Here is a 19,849-nt window from a genome sequence, read left to right as displayed (position 1 = left end):
CACAAACCCACACAAACATACCCCCGCCACACACACACACACTCACACAAACATACACACCCACACACACTCACACACACATACCCACCCACACCCACACACACACACCCACACTCACAAACATACCCACACATACACACACACACAAACATACCCATACACACACACTCACAAACTTGCCCCCCCCACACACACAAACATGCCCCCCCCACACACAAACATACCCCCCCCCACACACAAACATACTCACACACACACTCATACACACACACACAAACATACTCTCACACACACATACACACACAAACATACACCCACACACCCACAAACACTCACACAAACATACCCACACAAGCATACCCACATACACACTCACACAAACATACCCCCACACACACACAGATACTCACACACATACTCACACACATACCCACACACACACATACCCACACACACACATACCCACACACACAAACCCACACAAACATACCCCCCCACACACACACACTCACACACACATACCCACCCACACCCACACACATACCCACACACAAACAAACATACCCACACACACACTCACAAACATACCCATACACACACACTCACAAACTTCCCCCCCACACACACACACAAACATACCCACACACACTCATACAAACATACCCCCACACACATTCATACAAACACACACACACACACAAACATACACCACACACACACCCACAAACACTCACACAAACATACCCACACAAGCATACCCACATACACACACTCACACAAACATACCCCCACACACACACACAAACATGCCCTAACACACACACACACACACAAACATACCGACACACACAAACATACCGACACACACACATACCGACACACACACACACACACACACACTCACACACCCATACACACACACTCACAAACATGCCCACACACACACAAACATACCCACACACATACACAAACATACCCACACACACACTCATACAAACATACCCACACACAAACAAACATACCCACACACATACACAAACATACCCACACACACACTCATACAAACATACCCACACACAAACATACCCACACACACACAAACATACCCACACACCCCCACACACCCACAAAAACACCCACACAAACCTACCCACTCACTCACACAGGTAGACACCCATCTGTTGATTCCCCGTTTTGTCCTGAAGCAAATACCGTCACAATGACGTCCCTTTAAGAGAGGAACTTCCCGCTGGAGGCCATTTTGCTTAGCTAACATTGTATATGTGGCCACCACCACCAAATCCCATACGAATTCTTTATCTTATTCTTATTTTCAATATTCTGTCTGTAAAAGTTCCCAAGATGCAACTCATTTTAAGTGCAATCGGACCCACTAAGACTACAGTGCTTCTCCTCGTTTGGGTCTCGGCAAACCCTATCTTAGCCGAGAGAGAGCGGACATTTTGACAGTTTGACGGCTAAATCTAGGGCACAAACTGGACTGGATCACTCACCCTCTTTTTCCACAAGTGGACAATTTAGAGTCTTCAATGTTCTTCTGTTTCCACATGGCGTCATGTCCCCCAATCGGGGGTTGTTGACGGACGAGGTTTTAAGACCAGAGACGGCATCGGATGGGGTGATGGGAGGTCCCTCGGTGGATTTAGGTTCAGTCAATAGTCCTAAACTCTTATCTCGTCGTCTTCGTCGTCCATGAAAGAGAAGTCTTCGTCCCCACGGGGCGAGCTGTACTTGGCGCTGTCCGTGTCGTTGTGGTGGAGGTAGGGCGTCTTTTCCTCGGTGGTGGAACCGGAGCTGGACACTGAGCAGCTGTCCAAGTCCTGGTCCGTGTTCCTCGTGTCGAGCTCGGGGCTGTAAGGAGCCACCATCACCTTCTGTTGGTAGATCATCATGCGGGGCGGTCTGGCGGGCGGGCGCCGTTCCTCGGGGGCCGATTCGTCGTCGATGAGCGGGATGTGCGCGGGGGAGCCGTGGCCCTCGCTGCCCTTGCCCTCCTCGAAGCCCAGGTCGTCGTCCTCCGGGCTTTTCTTCTCCATCACGCTCAGAATGTCCCCCAACATGGAGGGGCCCAGATCCACGTGGAAGGACATCATGGATTCGGCGTGCTTCATCCCGCCGCCGCCCTTGGGCAGGGAAGGCGGGAGATCGGAGAGGTCGCCGAAGTTGCGTTCATCGAATTCCGTGCCGAAGGTGGCGATGGCAGCCGGGCCATTGAGGGACCCCCGCTCGGGGACGGCGGGCCCCCGCGTTCTGCCCTCGCTCTCGTGGCGATTGAGATAAGGCAGGGAAATGGCGTTTTTCACAAAGTTGGCCGACCCGGCGGTGGCGCCGTACTCGTAGCCGTCGCCGCGGTTGACGGAGTGCGAGCGCTTGCTGCCGCGGAAGGTGCGGGCCAGCAGCGAAGGCTTGGGGCCCAGGGTGGCTGGCGGGGGCGGAGCCTCGCCCGACCGCGTGCTGAGGAAGGACGTGTCGCCGAAGGCGTCGCCGCCGCGACCCACGTGCATGGTGTGCCGGAAGTCGCCCAACGGGGCGCTGATCATCTCCGCCGTCAGGTCGGCGCGGGAACGCCGCTTGGATTGGGAGTGGACCAGTTGCTTAAGGATGGGCATGATGGACACTTGGTTTTTCCCAGTGGAAGTACTTGGTTTTTCCAGTCCGCGGATCCTCCGGTAGGTACTTTGTGGACGTTGTTCGTCAAAGACCATCCACTTGCTTCGTCATTTCAGCGGTCATTTTGGTTCTCACAGTTGTATCAACCTGTGGGAAAAACAAAAAAATGTCAGATGACTAAACATTCAAAACAGCCATGTTTTAACATTGTTAACTTGATGTAGTTGAACTGAGTCTGAAACTGAATCTCTTTGGACGCCGCTGTAAAAGTTCAAATGAGGAATTTTGTCCATACTATGTAGTATTTTCTCTCAGCTGGGTGTGCTGGCTTGTTATTTGAACAACTTCCTGAATTCCTAACATTCTCAGTGGTTCGCTAACAGCTGGTTGAATTGAAATTCCAATGCGTATTATTCGTCAAACTTCAATCACGCCAATTCTCATAGTCACAATTAAAATAAGTGTACACTGCGGCCCTACTTTCGATATGGTCTGAAAGAAAGACTTGCTGGAAATCATCGACGACTACTCTAACTTCCTGTCCCTCGTCTAAGGAACATTTATCAACAGTGAATTTGCCGCCACGCAACAACCAAAGGATGGAATTTTAAGACCACAGCCACTTTGCTTGAAGAGCAATTGGCTCTGACATCATTTGCGTTTCTGAAAACGACAACGCCAGGCTCAATTTGTCCAAATATGGACCATTGTTACTCCGTAACGAAGTCCTCTATTTGACGCTGGGTCTGTAATGATGTTGCATAACGCCGCAAAAGAACTCCATTGTCAAACGTCATTTCTCCCTTTCTTTCCAAAACCGCTAACAGGTGGCCCTGGTTTGGTTCCCATCTCAGGGCCCCTCGGTTATTGCGTAACCGCAGGACTTTGGAAACTGAACACTGGAAAGAAAAAAGAAAAAAAAATCAAGCGGAACAACATTTTTTGGGATCGTCTTACGGTCCGGGTCGAGTCTTGGCGTTGAAAACGTGTTCCGTTGCCTGCGGCGTGTCGGCTTCTGGTTTCAGACGGCGCTCACCTGCGAAACTTCAAAGCTCACGGGACCGCTTTCACAAATCAAAGCGCCTAGGTGGCTATGATCCGGAAAAAATAGCGGCTAATAGCAATACGGTTAAGCGAGATTAGCTGGTCAGTGACTCCGAGATCATAAAGTGCTCGCTGGAGAGATTTTTAAGAGCCACTTGTGTATGCCGCTAATGTGCTATTTTGCAAGTGTTACTAATGGGATCAAGACTTCTTGACACATAGGGTCTTAAGACAGATACAAAAGTGTGGTTTACCGCCAGGAAAGTTTCAAGTTTGAAGTTGGGAGTGACGTCTTAACTATATTTGATAGAAACAACGCTATTAAAACCGCCGCACGATAAGCCTCGACACCACTGGTTCCAGCGAGAAGGGCAATCTAGTAGTTGAGCTATGATCCAGAAAAAGCTGCTTTTACGAATACGCTTTAGCGGAATTAGCAGGCCAGTGAGTCCTGGATCATAAAAAAAAGCTCACCGGAGAGACGTTAACACCCGCTTGTGTGTGCTACAAATGTGCTAAGTGTTACTGACGTTGTGTTTTTAGACCGCGGGCTCCAGCCCACATATGCATAACTCTGCGGCGAATCTAAGGGGGGAGCATGATGAGATATTATGACAACATTAGCATGATTGTTTTAGAACCAGATGGTGGAGACTTTGCTTGATAAAAAGCTAAAACTGTTAGTGAAGCAACTTTACGCAAATGTAAATGAGATATATATACATACGTGTATGTATATGTATATATACACACATTTACACATATACACGTGTACACATTTACACATACACACTTACACATATACTGATATACACACAAACATGCACACACATAAAACATGCACACACACAAAAACATACACATATACACATACACACACAAACACATACACACACATACACATATACACACACACACATATACACACACATACACATATACACGCACACACACATATACACACACATATACACACACACGTATACACGTATACCCGTGTACACACAAATATGCACATACACACAGACATACACTTACACACATATACACATACACACACATACACGTATACACATACAAATATACACATACACTATTTATTGATTAACTTATTTATTACCTATTTATTTATATCTAAAATGTCTTTTTCTGTGTCTGTATTCTCACCCTCTTGCTACTGTGCCAATGCAATTTCCTATATACGGGATGAATAAAGTTATCTAATCTAATCTAATCCTATTAATCAAACTGCAAAAGTTCCAACATAGATAGGAAAAAAAATAATACTAGTGAAAAATGTTTTAAAAAATAAGTATTTTTGCCTCATTTTTTGAGATCGCAAAAACCTAGCATTGAAAACGGCTGAAACACACCCACTATATTTCACCGCTATTAACCACCAAGTTTTTTAAAAATATTTTTTGTTAAACCTGAAGAATTTGCCTTGATCCTAAATATTATCCAATAATTTTCTGAAAAAAATATTTCAAAGACAGCCTCCAATATCTTGAAGGACTTAATCTGTGATGTCATAGCATAAGAACAATATATTTTCTATAACTATAGAAAACTGTATTCATCTTCCGTAAAGCATATCCTCGCAGGAGGAAAAATTTATATAATAATTAACTTTCAAAAAGAATCATATCATACCTATAGTCTAGTTTACGACGACGTTGACTTACCTTACACAATCTCTATCTCACGCCCTCGTAAGGTATGTTGTCGACTTTATAATTACGTCTCACTCCAAAACAACCTTTGAAAACAAAAACAAGTGAGTCAGTGACATTTCTAGTCAAGAGTTTGGACATTTTATATGAGTCGCTTCCCTCATATTACTTTGGAAATTGAGGCAGGACCATATTCAAACTAAATTTACTTTGCAGAAGACATTTGCATACTTATGAGAAAGCCACTCCTTGCCATTTCTGCCTGCTAAGAAAATACTGCTGCAGAAAACAAGAGAAAAAGACATTCTAGTGGGCGGTTGGGGTTCAATATGAAAGGGGCCAGCGAGGGGTCTCATATATATTTATATGTACTATATAAAAAGGTGCGAGCCTCTCAGCGTAGTCATTCTGGTTAATGAGCCGTTTTATATCCCTATAGGAGGCCTCCTCCGTGTTTGACCGAGACAACATCGTCCTCGCGAAGACGTGACTGCAGCAGGTGGGAAGAAAAGGAGGAATTATGAATGTTGGAGGCTTTCAAGTAACAAGGACACTCCAGGAAAAAAAGGTAAAATATAGAAAAAGCTCAAGCGAAATCTCTATCTTAATGATAACCATTCCTAAATGATTTTTTTAAATAATTCATTTGACAATATTACATTTTTGTATTTTTTTTAAATAATTGATTTAACAATATTACATTTTTAGTATTTTTCAAAATAATTTATTTAACGATATAACATTTTTTGTATTTTCTAAAACAAATTATTTAACAATATTACATTTGTAGTATTTTTTAAGATCGTTTATTTAACAATATTACATTTACATTGAAATACAGTGTTGCCCTTCATAATTACAATTTGCCATAATTAGATGTTTTCACTTTTTATAAAAATAAATACACATCTATATAATTAAAAAAAACGAATTAACCAGTAGGCATTGCTTTCTTCCACATCATCCCAGCTTTTTTCAGTAGAATAAAAAAAAAACAATAATGCTGCTCAACTACTGTAAACTATTTTGGGTTGAGTCTGCTTTGTTCGACTGTGATTTATTATGTTTGATAACTCATCAATAATTGACGATTGTAGTCGCTCTAATTGTCGCTTCATTGTTGCCGAACGAGAGTAATTCCTTTACGTAACCGAGCGCCCGCTGTACCACATGACACCAACTCAAGCGGAGACGAGCAGTGACGGGGGGGCGTTTCATGAATGATTAAGGGCATCGTGGTGTCACCTCAGCTCGCCCTGGATGACATCACAACTCTCATCCGACGTGGTTGCGTAACCTCATTTTTACTTTTCCCACCGCAAATCTTCAGCCGGCAGTTTCCAGTCTACTGGAGCTGAAGCGCCATTTTATTTTTGTCTCTATTTAATTTTTCATCTCTCCATCTTTTATTAACGACTAACCACCCAAATGGTTGGCAATCGCGCAACGGTCAAACGGCAAAGTCACAGTAGAGTCTTGTCTTTGTTATCTCCCGTGAAATAATGGACATTTATACGAAGTTACTGGCGAGACAACCTTGGCTTTATTTAACCTCTAGAAAAAAAAAACACAGTTGCGCCTATTGTCCGCAGCGTTGGTTGAGAACATTGACATGCAAATGAACCACAATGACAATGGCAATGTGCTCTGACAAAGAACTTATCATTTTCCCACAGCGGAGTCAGAGAGTCGTCGCAATCCGTTCCTACGTTGGGGACGCATTTGAGTGCTAATTTACGTAAAAATACTTTGTTTAAAATGTCATAAAATGTGTTAAAATAAAACACAAGATGCTGTACTTAGCAATATTGCTCAGAGATGGATATAGAGTTAGCGTTTGACTAGCATAGGCCCTAGCCTAAGGTCTGTGTGATCAGATAAGTGCTTGGCGAATATTTGTAGGTTGGTTGCTAATGAATGGAACCTGTTCTTCCCGTCGGCCTTCATGTCCGGTCGAGTGCTTAGTCAGATAATTATGACACCTAGGTGTGTACTAAAAGAAGCAGACAAAGGACAAAGCGCATCACAACTTGGTTTTGAAAGGTGAACAGGTCTAGCATGTTCGGAAGAATTGGTTCATGTTTCAATGCATGCCAAATTTCCTGTCGCTGTCAGTCACCATCATTCAAATCAAAGCCATGTTTGGAATTATAGAGCCTAACCCGATTGGCACCAAGTACAATGAACTGCAAATACCCAGGACCCAGTTACTCTACATCACACCCTACTTTCCAAATCTAACCCTAGCAACCCAGACTGAAACCCCAAACATCCACTCCTACATTAACAGCATCTTAAAAGTAATTGAAACTCTTACCTTTGTCTTTCAAATGACAAAGTCGGCATCCCAAACACACTTTGAGACTCTACGTTCAAAACCAACCGTAAAAATCTGACTATCAAGCTCACTTCCAAAGTTTCGACTGGTTTAAAATTCAAACAATATATTGACTACCTCTTTCAAAGTACCCGAATTGCTGCCTTACGACCACAACACATCAGAAAACCTCTTTTTTGAAAACCCAAACCAGGTCTTATTGCACTAATCCTGACTTTAAACCACTAAATTCCAAATGTAAAGTGTAAAACCTTTCAAATTGAACCAACTTTCAGAACCTAAAACCTGTTTTACCCATTCCAAACCTTACAGTACCTGATAGCGAAAACTCTAACCCCAGTCAGTCTTTGCTAGACAAACGGCGTAACATGGGCAGGTCCGCGAATATTTCTAAAGGTCATCAGTTGGCGCATTTGAAGCACAGGGTTTTCCCGTGAGCAAATAAACCAAACATGCCCAGGCTGGCAGACCACCGCACCTCCCACCTCGATCACGTTAAGCCCAACATTGCAAAAACGGCATGTCCGCTGGCCCACTATCCTCCATTTGACTGCTAAACTCTTGTTTTTGGCCGCTTTCCCGAACGCTCCGTGCAACAAAATCATCACCTGACAAGCTTGGAAATGATTTCTCTGCGCTTCCAGCCAAGCTGGCCTTTTATGAAGCGTTTACTCGTGCATGACTGGACAAAGTGTTTGGCGGTGGCAGGCAGGAGGCTGTACTGCGCTAGCTGACTGACTGACTGGGTGGGTGGGATTGTCGGCCATGTGGCCAGTCAAAAAAACAAACCCAACAACATGCCTATTTGCTGGATGTAAAAAAAAAAAATGCAACTGGTTTTACAGTCTTACGTTTTAAAACGTAGACATCTCCAAAACTGCAAAGACTAAACGGCTAACCAATTTAAGCGACTTTAGTTTTTGGGGGTCGGGCTCTTTTTTCCACACAGCAAATTTTTACTTAAGCTTGACCTTTTCTCTAGTCAAAAACTTGTAAAACAACTTTCAAAAAGTTTTTGGTACATCAACACTTCTGAAATGAGATAAAACAATATAAAACACCACCTTATCGAAAATAAAATGTATATTTTTCTTTCTTTTAGCAATCTCCTTGGACATATGGATTATCGGATTGCTTTTTAGCTGTAAAAGTGAAAAACAAAAGTAAGTATAGTATCTTTAAAACACGATTTTTTTTTGTCAAAACACGGTCAAAGGCATCGGAATCAGATTTAAACAAATGTATTCCAAGGAAAAAGTGGAATGAACTTTTCTACACTGCACCGGTTTCAGAAGAAACAAATGTATTCCAATGAAAAAGTTGAATAAACTTTTCGACACTGCACAGGTTTCAGAAGAACCAAATGTATTCCAATGAAAAAGTGGAATAAACTTTTCTACACTGCACCGGTTTCAGAAGAAACTAATTTATTCCAATGAAAAAGTGGAATGAACTTTTCTACACTGCACCGGTTTCAGAAGAAACAAATTTATTCCAATGAAAAAGTGGAATAAACTTTTCTACACTGCACGGGTTTCAGAAGAAACAAATGTATTCCAATGAAAAAGTGGAATAAACTTTTCTACAATGCACCGGTTTCAGAAAAAACAAATTTATTCTAGCGAAAAAGTGGAATAAACTTTTCTACACTGCACCGGTTTCAGAAGAAACTAATTTATTCCAATGAAAAAGTGGAATAAACTTTTCTACACTGCACCGGTTTCAGAAGAAACAAATTTATTCCAATGAAAAAGTGGAATAAACTTGGACAGGATGTTAAACAAAGTAACATTTAGCATTATAAAATCCCGCCCCCAACAGGAAGATCGTGTTTTCATATCATCAATGTTTACATCTCAACGCAATGGAGACCATTACTTGGAAGCCCTGATATGGTAGCAAAACTCCCTTTCATTGAATAATGTTCAACTTGACAGCTTCCACCGTATTAGCAACCTTGACCGTGCTCGCTACGGAACCCAGAAATGGGAAAAGAAGAGCCCAGACGCAGGGGAGGCGGCGGTGAACCTCATTACGGGCTCGGCAAAGGGATTATAGCAAGTGCGGGCAGCACACCGGCTCTCTTGCTGCGACTCTTTTGATAAATGGAGAGCATTCATGCGAGGGCCCTGTGGGCCAAGTCATTGAATTAACTATCCGAGCCACTGGAACGGCAAAACAAAGGATAATGGATTTCAATACGGGGGTGGCGGGGTGCACTTAGTAGTTGCTTAAGAAGACAGAGTGAGCACAGTCACTTTTAAAGTTTGGCCTTCAACGTGGAATGACGAGGAAAGGGTCTCAGGGAAACGGGATTCCGCCTGACAACCACGGGCAGCTCGTAAATCGCCTAAAGACTGACGGGGCCAGCTCTGAGAATTCTTGAGGTTTTTGCAAAAGATAACGTTGGGAAACACTTGGAAAGTAGCGGCTCTTTACAAGGAAAAGTGCAAAGTCTGTCAACGGCGATGAACGAATGAGATCAAGGGTCACCGGGAAGAGGAGTGTTTGTAAACGTTTACCTGGAAAACTTTGAATCGGCGGAAGAAGCGGGGAAAAAAGAAGGAAAAGCCCATTTAGGAACACCCAAGCGTGCAATGGGAAATGGGAAAAATACTGTAATTAAGGTTAGGAGAACGGTAAAGTAAAAGTAGCCTGCTTTAACTAGATATATTTATCTGGGATGCCAATTATCAAGTCAATTAAACAACAGTTTCTAGGTGTGGATTTCACGTAACTCTCCCTGACACCAAAACCTGTCACCAAACATGTCAAAGAAAGTAAACAACAAGAACAATGGAAACTAAAAACAACACAAACCGGCCCAAAAGCTTTAACACCACTGACAAAATAAAGTTAGCATAACATACAAACCATTTCAGAGGATGTACGATGGACAAGGTGTGCCGACTGAGGACTTATTTGTCTAGACAAAATGTTCCAAATTTACTCTATGCTAACAAACCAACTGGTTCAGCGAGGAGACAAGTTATTACGGTAATGACGTCGATCAAAGTACAGCATGGAAAATTTCAATTAGCATTGTGGATGAAAGTTTTCCATGTTTGACTAATTGGTTAACCAAACAATTCAGAGTTAGACCTGAAATACTTGCCGCCAACAAATATTCAAGGTAATTCTTGTCGAAAATATCGCAAACTGAACATCGTACAGTTGTCAGTTGGATAAGTACTCAATGCTAATCACAAATAATCATTCCGAGATTCTCCAAAATTCTGGAAAAACTGGAACCTTCTCACTAAAAGTGGTAGAAAATCCGACTACATTATATTATCAACTTTTCCTACTATTTTGAGACATACTCCTGAAATAAATGTATCATCAAGACCATACAAAACGTCAACAAAAGCCACATTAATTCAATGAATTTTCACTGGAATCCCGAGCTAGTCACATGAATAGTATTTAATGTCTAGCACAAGAAGTTTCTTTTAATACGCTAACGTAGCCCTCTCGCCCAATCAAATAACACTTTTCAAAGTGGGAAGTGTGCCCGTTTCCTTCAAATAATTCGGCTAGCTAAGAAGAATGATAACAAAAATAAAACTATCCTTGCGCCTCAAAATATCTAAAGTAAACAAATGCCAGGAAAAATGTATCTCCTTCTAATATGTTGCTTTTTGGCCCCAGGTTTCGGCACCAAAAGTCGCAAAGATGTACATGAAAATACACAAAACTATCAGGTAAATTTCCTCCATTTTTATCTTTTATTTGCCAGGGATTGTAAAAGCATGCATATTATTTTATTGTCTGTCTACGTGTGTTGCTGCACCATTGATGTTCAAATATTTGTTGTTTAATACAGCAGCGCCCCTTTAAAAAAGTTGTTCTAAATAGTAATTTACTTTAAATTAACGTGGGCGTGGCAATAGCTTAAAGTCAATTTTATTTCATTTTTTTAAATGTTTACAAGTTAACAGTTAAATCCGCTAGCACCAATTGGAGCGCTAAACCAGGGTGATTTTACAAGTAAAAATTAAATTACAAATCTTTTTTGATAACATTTTCTGCATATTAATCCAATATAACCCAATAATTTAGACATACATTTGTTCTAAATAATTCAAACTGGAGCATTTGGTGCGATTGCGTCATTTTTTTTTACATCTTGCGTAAGGTGTTCTTGATTTAAGATAATTTTTGGTATACATTGACATAATTATATTTCTGGGCTATTTTCCAAATATTTTGTTGTTGTTTATACAATTGTAATCAATTGTGATAGTAATTAGGAGGCCTGGGCCCTGAACCAATCCAAATGGCTTTTTAGATTAAAACCCAACTAAGATTTGATCTGTGATGACATTTGTACAACTTTCCAATAGCAAATACGTTGTATTCTTCCATTTTTAATCAGTAAACCCGAGTTAAGCAGTTGTACATGTCTGGATGTGATCTCACAGCTCAAAATGGGACTTCTACTTGTGCGCAGAGCATTACAAGTTATATAATAACTTTTGGAAAGCGAGCCTTCCAGTCCATCTGCCCTTGATTAAATCATTTTATGCCGTTCGACTAAAAGCCTTCTGTACTTTGGGGGAAACTGCCACATAAATCATGTCATAAAAACACACTAAAACCTAAATATGTCAAATAACTGATTGAATATCTACGATCTCCATCCAGTTTGTATAAAAATAGTCATACTTTTAAGGCATATGCTTCATTTAAATAAGTTTCTTTTCATTGGCTGGTATTAATCATTGACGTCATCACTATAAAAATGCAGAATTTAGCTCCTTTTTAAAAAAAAAATTATTCACTTTTAATGATATTCATGTACCGTGGGGAGAAAATAATACGAGGGGGTGAAAGGGGGGGGGGGGGGGGGGCTTATGGATGGCTCCATTGTTGTTTTCACACGGCCGGAGAAGCGATTCAACATTCGGACAATTTCAAGTGACGTTTAACGATCGAGAATAAGCTGACAATGAGGTCATCGTCGTCATAGTTTTACGGACAAAGAAATAAATAAATAAATAAAACAACGAGTCAAAAGTAGTTACCTTTGGCTGAAGTTCCCAAACTTGTACGCTGTAAATCCCACAAGTTGGCAGGGTGAAGCAAAGCCGAAGGAAGGAAGGGAGAGGGCGCGGTGGTTGTTTGCCGGGGCTCGCCGTGCTTTTCTGCCTGCGTTGTTCCGCGTCTCCGTCAGCTTGTGGAGCGTCCCCCCTTCCCGGCCCTCCCCGGGCCTCCCCCGGTCCTCCCTCGCCCTCGACCCCGCCCCCCTCCCCGTTGTTGTTTTAAAGACACACCGCCAAGCCTAGTCGGTCAATCTAGATTTAGGGCAGCAGAGGGAGCCATCCTGATAGCCAGACTTTAACCCTTTGCAGGCAAGTGACTATTCCTTATGACATGATATCAATGACTTTGTATCATTAAATTCATTTTCAGTGTCCTCATGAGGGTTGTGGGAGGTGCTGGAGCTTACCCCAACTGACTTCAGGCACCTGGCGGTGGACACACCCTGAAATGGAAGCCAGCCAATCGCGGGGCACAAGGAGACAGACAATTAATCATAAGGTAAGGGCAATTTAGAGTGTTCAACCAGCCTACATGCATGTTTTGGGGATGTGGGAGGAAACCCGAACACCCGGAGAAAACCCACACAAGCCCAAATTAATGCTGCCCTAAAAGTAAAGCAATTTAACAATTATTATTATGATGGTTTTACATTATTATTATTGTATAATTGTAAAACATATGTATTACATTACCTACTTTGGGTGCTTGAGTGGTTTGCGTGAAGGGCTCAGAGCTCTGGGGTCCTGGGTTCAAATCCAGGTCGGTCAACCTTTGTGGAGTCTGCATGTTCTCCCTGGGCTTGTGTGGGTTTTCTCCAGGTACTGTAGTTTCCTCCCACATTCCAAAAACATCCATCTCCTCGTGCCCTGCGATCAGGATAGGCTCCAGCACCCCCCACAACCCTAGTGAAGATAAAGCAGTTCAGAAAATGAATGAATTCAGTGATTTTTGTATTACTGGAAACTTACCGACAGCAAAAAAACAACAACATTTTTTTAAATCTAAGCAAATTTAAATTCATTCACACCGAATGAACATTGAAAAATAATTTATTTCCGAAATGTACTGTGATCATATATTCATTCTTCTGCATGGTAAAGCTTTAATCGCGGACGAAACAAAATCACCCCACAGGAAAAATTCCAAAAACCCAAAAATTGACAATTAGATGACACTGTTGGAACAAACTAGCTGTCCAGTTTTTTACGGTAGTATTAGGAGTGTCGGGGAGGGGGAGGAGCTTGTTCACACGCACACACTAAATGATTTGTAAAGCTCGGGAGGTGCTGTGCTTACACGAACAAAGCGATGGCGGCGGGACGGCCAATGACATCATCATTTGGGCGGGCCCCCCTCAAAAAGTCGTTTTGTAGTGACAGCCATTGATTCCAAATTGGAATATTCACAAAAAAAACATCTAGTCATTGTCCATAGTTCGCTACCAGATGTCGTCCGCCTGCATGAAATTTAGATTCGATATACAAATTCTTACGTTTTTCAGAAATATGATTCTGGCAAATCGTCAATATGCAACTCGATTGGTCCTTCACACGCACAAAAAACGACATCAATCGACAGCAACCCCCCCCGGAAAACAATTTCAGCCACCATTAATGCCGAGTAAGCGCCGACTAATCCTCTAGGTATGTATATAATATAGCGTCATATTATATATCTACACATACGTATGTTTCTATGTATATGTGTATTCAAGGAGTGACTTTGTAGTACCATTTGAGTGTGTGGAAACCAAAATAATGAACAAATGATGATAAGTCATGCAGAAAAAAAACACACTAGTAACACGTTTGCTCAAAAGTAAAGATAAATTATGTAAAAAAAACAAAAAATAGCAAGTGTAAGGCATTCTTAAAATTGTCGGAAAATGAAAAAAAGCTTGATCTGAAGTATGAGTGAAAATATGATTATTCAGATGAACAAAATGCTAACAAAAGATGTGTCGCCATCCTAAAAATGTGGGAAATGCTCAAATAAGTCTTATAAAATGATATTAAAATGACGAAAAAAAGTGTAGTGAGATGTATCATTGCCGTGTCTCCAAAAGCGTTTCGCAAAGTCTTAAGTTGAAGAAGGCGTTCATAAAAGTGTGGGAATTGTCCCCCCCCCAAAAAAATCAAGTAAAACGCAAATCACGCAAAATATCCATGCGGACATTTTTGGGAAATGTCCTTGGTCTTTTTTTCTTAATAACTTGCCGTCTAAATTGCGTGAAAATGAAACCAAATTTTAAAGTCATGCAAACGAAACACCTACAAAAAAAAAATCACATTACTTTCACTCAGAAAGTCTCAAGTTGAAGGCGTGGCTAAATTGTGGGAACGCCATTGGGGGACGGCGCCCCGAAGAAAAAACAAAAAGATGTGGGGCGGAAACTTCCAGAAATTTCCAAAGTTCCTTTTCCGCTATTCTCACACAAAGGAGGAAAAGCCCGCGATGGGGGCCCGTGAGCCAGGGGCCAGGCTACTGGGGGGCCGGTAGAGGGCGGCGTGCTGGCCGGGGGGGTTGGCGCTTTGCTGGGACGGGGTGGGAGTCCGACTTCCTTTGGGCCTGAACAGGCTACCCTGACCGGGCGGCTGTCCCTGCGCCTGCTGTTGGGGTTGCGGCTGTTGCTGTGGATGCTGCTCCAGCACCCCCTGGGGGGCCGGCGAGCTGAGCTGCGGCGGCAACGGCGGGAGGGGCGGCAGCTGCGCCGGAGAGGCGCACTGTTCCGCCTCGCCCGGCTCGGACTCGGCGTAGCTGTAGGCCTGCGCCCGAGAGATGCCCTTTTGCTGGCGGCGCCACGAGTTGTAGTAGGTGGGGTCGCTGATGTAGTGGTTAACGAACGAGTGAGTCTTCTGCCGGTTGGCGTCCACTTCGTATTCGTTGTCGCTGCCCTGGAAGAGAAAAAGCAGTGGGTTTAAAAAAAATAAAAAATAAAAATCGGATCCAAAGGTCTTGGCAACGTGGGGATGAAGGATTAGCTACGCTACAGCTAGTCATGAATGAATTGTTGGAGTCCGTGTTTGAAACGCATCCAAATGACACAAACATGCACACTTGGGGTGCTTTCACACTAACGGCAGGAGGAAATAAGACGCCTTTGCATTCTGGGATGCCTCAAGTAGACATTTTTTTGTTGCTGCAGCAGCCATCAACGTAGCAAACTGCACGCCAACAGATTAGATTGGAGTTTAGCACTTGAGCAGAATCAACCGGTTAAGTGACCTCGTTTATATTGCCGGCCTTGATTTATCTATCATAATCATATGACGGTTTATTTTTCTTCACCACTTTTTAAATTGTGTTCCTGAAGAATTGCCTTAGAACAGGTCACTTTTTTCCGGACTTGAAAAATACAGTGGTCATTTTTCTCATTTGGGAAATAAATATTTCTACGTCCTGATGACATCTTACTGTTTACATTCCCGGCGAACAGTGATAAAAGAGGGTGACGTCATCTGGCTTGTCTACTCGCCTACTTGGACTTTTTACTCTACGCACCCGATTCAAGATGGCGACGCGTGAAAGCACCCTTGAAACACATCACGATGGACGACGGTATCAACGGCAATCAGAGATGGTTAAAAGCATGATGGATTACAATGGCTGAAGCATGCACCGGAAACCCAACCGGATGGCTTCCGACGCCGTAAAAAGACCGGCTCGCCATTCGGGAACCGAATAACAAGCCCGCAATTGGATGGAAAGGAGCGATTGGAACTGGTCCGGACATGAATGGTATCAAACGAATAAGAGCAGGCATCCGACAGGGACCTCACCAAATGCAGTGGAAGTGTATGTAGACCACCTGTTCCATATGAAAACACCAGCGCCTCCTATAGGTGAACAGAACAGCGGGTTTTTACAGCACATCAACCACGAGAAGAGGAAAAACACGGGGCGCTCAACCAACTTGGCTACGATTACAGTTCCTAGTAAAAAAAAATGGCCCAAATTAATAACTTAAAGTTCATGATTTAATACCCGCAAAAAAGCCGAGGACATGTTTGTCCAAAGACTTTGTGTCAAATTACATTCTGCTGAAAATTTCACTTTTTTGACCAACCACAAGGAGTTTGGCATCTGGTCAGCTCAGACTGTGAAGTCCCTTCAAAGAGCTCGTTAGCGGCTAATTAGCGGTTTGCGATAAACACATGAATCGAGGGATCCAATTGCTGTCAATTGGAAAAACGTTGGTTTTTTTTGTACATTGTTGCCGTGTAAAACCAAGACAAGCGGTATTGAGATATCTGTCCAGACCGTTAAAGTGTTGACGGCATTATCAATATGTGCTAATTCCTTCTTTAGCACCGTCCAGGTTCATTTAAGTCAGTGCTTGTATTGATTTATTCGAGGGTGTTGTGATAGATGGGTTGTTAGCAAAAGCCTGGAGAAAAGATTTAAGGTTTGATAAGTCGGTTGGGGACAGTGTTACGGCCATGTTTGTTGACTCAATCCAAACGGTTGTTCAATTCCGGGAAGAATGTTGCTTAAGGGCTAACAAAAATAGCAACATTTATTTCGCCAATTCTGCAAAACCGTAAGAAAATGTTCCTTTTTTTGTTTTAAAGAGGGTCATTCGCAGGGCAGGGGTGTTTTCCCAAATTTGGTTGCCCCATCCCGTCTGTCGCAGTCATTACGGGACAGCTTGATGTCGCCACTAGCCCCTCCCCCATCCCCATGTCATCGTCAAATCACCCGAGTGGCTTAGTCCTTTGTTTTGCCAAGTTATGGATGATAGGTCAAGTGGGGGGTTGTAGTCATACTGGTAAGCGAGCACAGCAGGGGTGCCCTAGAAGACACCATATTTGGGTATTTCTGTAATAACACTTCACCCTGGGATGGATTTTAGCGACTTATTTCAAAAGGGGCGGTACCATTTGCTTGATGGTGGCACAAACATGACATAATTTCCATTAAAGTCATTCTGTGGGTGAGCTACCATGTGTGACTCAGAAGTGAGATCATTTCTATTGGTTGGGGAAAGCTCAGGACTAAAAAATAAGACCCTTAAAAAGTATCCGACATAAGGAAAGAAGCGAAATTGAAACGACTCAATTTCTTTCGTAGAACGAAACTGGAGAAACTGTCGAAAAACATTCAGAGGTTTTTGGAAGGACAGCGGAAAAAATACGGGAACGTTATCGAACAGCCAAAGGTTATTTATGCATCGGTTCAATGGGGTGAGACGGGGAGGCGGTGGGGGAGTGGTTAGGGGAGATGAGAGAATATTTGAGGGGGCTGTGGAGTTCATAAAAGGAATTCTGCTTAGTCGGCAGACGCTTAAAAGAACGTTGGTGAATGGCCTTGAATGAAAATCAAGGCAATGTTCAAGGTTTTCCAAAACAACAGAAGTATTTTCACTCTGAAAAGCAGACCACAAGACGATTCGCCACACGGATGAAGACGGAAAGACAGAGGGTGACGTTGACGAGAGGACAGAGCGTGGAAGACATCTGGGAATCAAATGTTCCCGACAAAATGACAGACACGAGGCAGTGTGGAATGGGAATGAGGCGGGAGAAGTCCGTCCTGGAGTCGATTGCCTGGTTCGTCAATGGCCCCAACGAATGGAGAAAGATGAAAATGCTCCATTGTGGACACGATGAAAGTTCTTTCACTCCCGTGTTGAAAATATTTGAAGAGGTTCGAATTAAATTGAATGCTTTTATTGTCAATTGGGCCACGTTTTGGCAGCGTACCTGCGAGTCCGAGATTTCCGAGGGTTTCTCGGTCAAGCTGCTGCTCTCCACGGGGATCAAGTCGTTGTACTTTGTGCTCACGTCCTCGTCCGAGTAGTTCAGGCTACCTGGACTGGGCCTTGGGGGGGACCTGCATTGACAAAAATAATTGAAAAAATCCATTATATGATCAGAAAAAAAAAAAAAAACAATCTCGAACAATACCAAAAGATTCCATTGAAAATGAGCAAGATATAAACCGTTTAATTATCCAAAACAACTAATACATTTCAACATGTTAAAATAAGAATAGGAAATGCTATTTACTGTTGCAATGGAATGACTTAACAACACAATAGCTTTATTACCAACACTTCCATGAATTAATTTGTATTTTTAAACATTTCAATATTTTATCCCTTAAAAAAATGTCACACGGCGCAGCCACCGACCGAGCGCATGCCATTTTGCTCATAAAAAGTAAGTGCAGTAGATGTGAGCTATAAGAAAAACCTCCTTCATACCCTCCGGTGGTCTTGCTAAACAAACATAACCCCCCACCTTCTTGGTGTCCTCTGACACATGTTGACTTTTCCCAGCTGCATGTAGAGCCGTCTCACAATTAAACCGAAAATCAACTTTAAAGTGTTCTTCCAAAAGATGCTCAATTCTACGCTTGTCATTTTGTAAAAGTCGAATGCTTGAAATCCAATCGCACCCAAGGGCACAGTTCCCATCATTTTCTACACTGGCTTTAATATCATACCCAACAGCTCCGCAACATAACTGTGTGGCAGGGCACCGACACAACTCAGCCATCCATTCTGCTATTGAGACAACATATCCATTCTTCTGTTTATCCTCTCATCCCTCCAATCAATGATCCACCCACCCATATAGTCAGCCACTCCATCTACCATCTGTTTGCTCATCCATCTGTTAACCCACTCATCACTAATCTTTATGTATGTTATTCCATACATTCGTAGAATCATCCATCCAACCAACCAACCATTCATTTTTATCTATGATATTCCATATATTTGTAGAACCATCCATCAATCCAACCACTAATCTGTATGCATGTTATTCCCTATATTTGTTGAACCATCCATCCATCCAACCACTAATCTTTATGTATGTTATTCCCTATATTTGTCGAACCATCCATCCATCCAACCAATCTCAACAACCAAACACTAATCTTTATCTATGATATTCCATATATTTGTAGAAACATCCATTCATCCAACCAAATTGAACAACAAACCACTAATCTTTGTATGTTATTCCATATATTTGTCCAACTATCCATCCATCCATAATAATCGGACATAGGCTTTGTCATCATCATTGACTCGACAAAAAAGCGTATGATGAAATTGGTCAACAATCAAACAATAATATTTATCTATGATATTCCATAAATTTGTCAA

The 19,849-nt window shown here is 42.4% G+C and overlaps 2 protein-coding genes and 1 long non-coding RNA gene across 6 annotated transcripts in view; 1 reads left to right on the top strand and 2 right to left on the bottom strand.

The window, feature by feature from the left end:
• The window catches only part of LOC144093266 (uncharacterized), a 76,418-nt gene extending 70,511 nt beyond the window's left edge, over positions 1-5,907 (top strand). The window contains exon 6 of the long non-coding RNA XR_013306252.1: positions 5,788-5,907. This is a non-coding gene — a long non-coding RNA (uncharacterized LOC144093266). The remainder of the gene's footprint in view (positions 1-5,787) is intronic.
• cdc42ep4b (CDC42 effector protein (Rho GTPase binding) 4b) lies at positions 1,105-2,767 on the bottom strand. The gene has a single exon (XM_077625685.1). It carries the CDS (start codon positions 2,724-2,726, stop codon positions 1,683-1,685), a length of 1,044 nt encoding a protein of 347 aa, XP_077481811.1. The 5' UTR covers positions 2,727-2,767; the 3' UTR covers positions 1,105-1,682.
• Positions 5,908-13,763: 7,856 nt separating the features above from the next.
• sdk2b (sidekick cell adhesion molecule 2b) overlaps positions 13,764-19,849 on the bottom strand; it is a 54,261-nt gene continuing 48,175 nt past the window's right edge. For 2 of the 4 annotated variants that reach the window (XM_077625921.1, XM_077625922.1), the window contains exons 43-45: positions 18,435-18,564; positions 16,512-16,568; positions 13,764-15,626 (exon numbers count right to left, since the gene is read on the bottom strand). In XM_077625921.1, the coding sequence (XP_077482047.1) occupies positions 15,162-15,626; positions 16,512-16,568; positions 18,435-18,564 (652 nt within the window). In that variant the 3' untranslated portion in view covers positions 13,764-15,161. The remainder of the gene's footprint in view (positions 15,627-16,511; positions 16,569-18,434; positions 18,565-19,849) is intronic. The other 2 variants (XM_077625923.1, XM_077625924.1) reach the window with 1 other exon arrangement.

The sequence above is a fragment of the Stigmatopora argus genome, chromosome 18, assembly GCF_051989625.1.
Source record: "Stigmatopora argus isolate UIUO_Sarg chromosome 18, RoL_Sarg_1.0, whole genome shotgun sequence".
NCBI classification, from domain to species: domain Eukaryota; kingdom Metazoa; phylum Chordata; class Actinopteri; order Syngnathiformes; family Syngnathidae; genus Stigmatopora; species Stigmatopora argus.
The sequence above is the reverse complement of the archived record's forward strand: the minus strand, read 5'-3'. Positions and strand labels throughout refer to the sequence as shown.

Excerpts from the sequence above, each read along its gene's own strand:
- cdc42ep4b (XM_077625685.1), bottom strand. The coding sequence starts at position 2,726 with ATGGTCTTTGACGAACAACGTCCACAAAGTACCTACCGGAGGATCCGC.